Source organism: Lemur catta, chromosome 5 (assembly GCF_020740605.2).
Source record: "Lemur catta isolate mLemCat1 chromosome 5, mLemCat1.pri, whole genome shotgun sequence".
NCBI classification, from domain to species: Eukaryota; Metazoa; Chordata; class Mammalia; order Primates; family Lemuridae; genus Lemur; species Lemur catta.
In genome coordinates this window covers 10772723-10776152 of record NC_059132.1, presented here as the reverse complement: position 1 = coordinate 10776152, position 3430 = coordinate 10772723, and the positions used below count along the sequence as shown (strand labels likewise).

The 3430-nt window shown below is 42.8% G+C and overlaps 1 protein-coding gene across 1 annotated transcript; it reads right to left on the bottom strand.

Moving 5' to 3' along the window:
- Positions 1–2255: 2255 nt before the first annotated feature.
- Positions 2256–2949, bottom strand: LOC123638860 (jupiter microtubule associated homolog 1). Its single transcript, XM_045552665.1, has one exon. It carries the CDS (start codon positions 2837–2839, stop codon positions 2375–2377), a length of 465 nt encoding a protein of 154 aa, XP_045408621.1. The 5' UTR covers positions 2840–2949; the 3' UTR covers positions 2256–2374.
- Positions 2950–3430: the final 481 nt, after the last annotated feature.

The following is a 3430-nucleotide window of genomic DNA, read 5'->3' as shown; positions in this document are numbered from 1 at the left end:
CCTGACCTCAAGCAATCCTCCCACCTCGGCCTCCCAGAGTGCTAGGATTACAGGTGTGAGCCACCGCACCCGGCCTGATACTGACTTTCTATAAAGTAGGCCAGTTTCGCCTTCTGGATCTGTTGGACTGCTACTTCTAACCATTGTATTTCTTGTAAGTAAGGAAGATAGAACTGAATATTTCATCAGATTTAAACTGAACATTTTTATCAACAGAACTTCATAGGTAGTGCTGTGTATTTCAATTGTATCACATCAAGAGCCACATGAATATCTGGTTGTCCCACCCTAAGTGACGCTAAGATTAATACTGGGTTAAAGGTAATGACAGCTCAATCCTTCCATTGTAATCACAATATTATCTGCATGATATTACTTCGGCTTCATACAAATGTCTGGTTCCCTATCAATAGAGTGACCCTATAATTTATTATCCAAACCATCACATTTGAGACTGACAGGGGTGCTATTAATAATTACATTTGGAGAACAGTCATAAACTAGAACCATCTCAGGCAAAATGGGATAAATGGTCAACCTACCTGTCAACCATTAACCTAATGGTTTAATGGTTTCATCCTTTCCTGAATCAATACTTTCCTTAGGGGTGACAAAGTAATGATTTTCTAATTATATGTTACCTTCTACATTTACTACCTGACAGTCTTCTGTAAATTAGAGATTTACTTCAATAACAGAGGCTATTTAGTTACCCTAAAGTACAGTTTCTTTTTTAAAAGTGGGTAAATGCTTAATTCTTTTCCTTTATTTATCAATTTTAAAAATAAAAAGATGGTTTGATAACCATCTCAACTGGAGATAAATGAGTTTTTCTGATTTCCTCTTTCTTTAATTTTTTTAATTTTTTTTTTGTTGTTGTTGTTGTTGTTTGTTTGTTTGAGACAGAGTCTTGCTCTGCTGCCTGGGCTAGAGTGCCATGGCATCAGCCTAGCTCACAGCAACCTCAAACTCCTGGGCTCAAGCAATCCTCCTGCCTCAGCCTCCAGAGTAGCTGGGACTACAGGCATGTGCCACCATGCCCAGCTATATATTTTTAGTTGTCTGGCTAATTTCTTTCAATTTTTTAGTAGAGACAGGGTCTCGCTCTTGATCAGGCTGGTCTTGAACTCCTGACCTTGAGCAATCATCCCACCTCAGCCTCCCAGAGTGTTAGGATTACAGGCATGAGCCACCACGCCTGGCCTTAATTTCCTCTTTCTTTAACTATTATTAAGGACTCATGGATTTTCAATAGATTAAATGTTTGCTCAAATTTCCAAATATTATCCATTTACTCTTCACAATAGTCATCTAAATAAGGTATTACTGCTATCTCCTTTTTTATATATGAAGAAACTAAGGCAAAGAGAAATTAAGCAACTAAGAACTAAGTAGCTAAGAAGTTAAGTAACTAAGGTTACCTAGATAGTAACTTCAATGTCCAGCTGAATATAGACTCCAAGAGAGTAGGGAATGTGTTCACATTTCTTTTTTTTTTTTTTTTTTTTCAAAACGTGGATATTGTTTACTTGAAGCAACAGTCCAGGATTGTGAAGTACAACACACATTTTAAGGATGAGGCTTTCATTTCATGGTCAAACACCAGCGTCATGCACACAGCGTCAGGTTATTTAACAGCAGTGCCCCTGTGGGGTCCGTTCCCGGACGAAGACCCGCTTCGGTGACGGCCTCCCTCGCTTGCTTCACCACTTTCAGTCGCAGCCAGTCTGATTGTACGTCGGAGCCTTCCTCCGCGTGAGAGCACCAGGCGGTGCTCACCAGCCAGCCAGTCACGTTAGTATCTGACTTCTGAAGGTTAAAAAAATAAAAGGCAGTTTCTCTGCTCTGCAGGCAGCAAGGCATGAGGCGCAGGCCTCGTCATTGTTTGTATGGCACAGTAGGATGCTTTTAGCAAAGGGCACTGGTAAGGCAGGTAACACTAAGGAGAAGGCTCTGCGTAGACAGCCTTGTGTGTCGGGGCCTGACAGGATGGTGCCTGTGGACTGTTTATGGTCTGTCCAGTCAAGGCTTGGTAAACCCAAGTAACGTGTTAAAAACCTCAGTACAAAAGATCCTCTAACACATTTGGAACCCAATTATTTGTTCTTAAAAACATGGTACTAAGTGTCACAAAGCTTTCCCTCCAATCTACTACTAGAAAACACTCATGCCATGGTCCACAGACCCAGAGGAGCCAGGACAGATAAAGAGAAACCTGTTCTTCAAAAAGAGGGGGAAAAAAAACCAGCAGTACATAAAGTGCTTCCTTTTTAATGAAACAAATCCAAAAGATGTACAGTCAGGCTCAAGTTGTGCAGTTCACAATCATGGAGGAAACAAACAAACAAAACGACAGAGTTCACGACAGTCGGAGTTAACCCAAGACTAGGCTGGACTTGCCGCCAGGGGGATTTCTTCTGGATGGCACCGGGGCCGGGGCCACCGGGCTGGGCACAGGGGCAGCGGGCACAGGCTTCTCTTCACTCTGCCCCAGGCTGCCTTGCAAGTCTGTGTCCACATTTTCGTGAATGTCACCTTCTCCCTTCAGATCTAAGTAGTCTCCAGAGTTTGCTTCGGAAGAGTTCCTTCTCTTCGGCCCAGATGACTCCAGGTCTTCTCTGCCACCACTGGACTTGGCACCTGCCGACTTGGCCCAAGAAGGGGGATTTTCTTCAGGCGTCCCGAAGATGGTAGAGGCCATTTTGTTCTTCCTCACAGGTTGTTCTGTTGGTTCATCAAAGCCTAATGAAAAATTGGATCCACCACCTGGAGGCCGCAAAACCCGGGAGCTATTCCTGCTGTTGGGGTCGACACCCTTGAAGGTGGTGGTGGTGGTCATGGTGCCGAGGAGCGAGCTGGCGCGAGAGCAGAATGCTGAAAGGGTTGGACTCGAGGGGCGCGGGGAAGCTCCACGCCACACAGCCGGGCACCGCTGCAGGAGCCTCCGCCCTGTTCACGTTTCTTAATCACTGTTTCCCCTGAATGTATCTTAGTGCCAATCAATAAGTAAGTCAATGGACAAATTAATTAATTGATTATCATTTCTAGTTGATAGCAAAAACATTCTAATACCTACTGAATCCTTTCAGATGAAATAATATAATACCTGGGATTAGCTTCAAAAGACACAAGAGTGGGAGGCAGGAAGGGTAGGGTGAGAGTGTGGGGTGGGGGGAGGTGCTTATAGATTTAAAAGGTATAATTGACTATATTTTGATACTTTTTGAAGCTAGGCGATGGGCAGATGAATGTTCATGATGCTATTCTCTCTGCTTTTTAATATTTGAAATTTTCCATTAATAAAATATCCTAAGCCTTTGAAACATTAAAATGTAAAGAACATTTTATGCAGAATATTGCATAAAAGTATTTAAACTGATATGCAGCAAAATATATGTGCTTACATTATTAGTCTGTGGTCTAACAGCAG

Coding starts and splice junctions, on each gene's coding strand:
- LOC123638860 (XM_045552665.1), bottom strand. CDS start 2,839: ATGACCACCACCACCACCTTCAAGGGTGTCGACCCCAACAGCAGGAAT.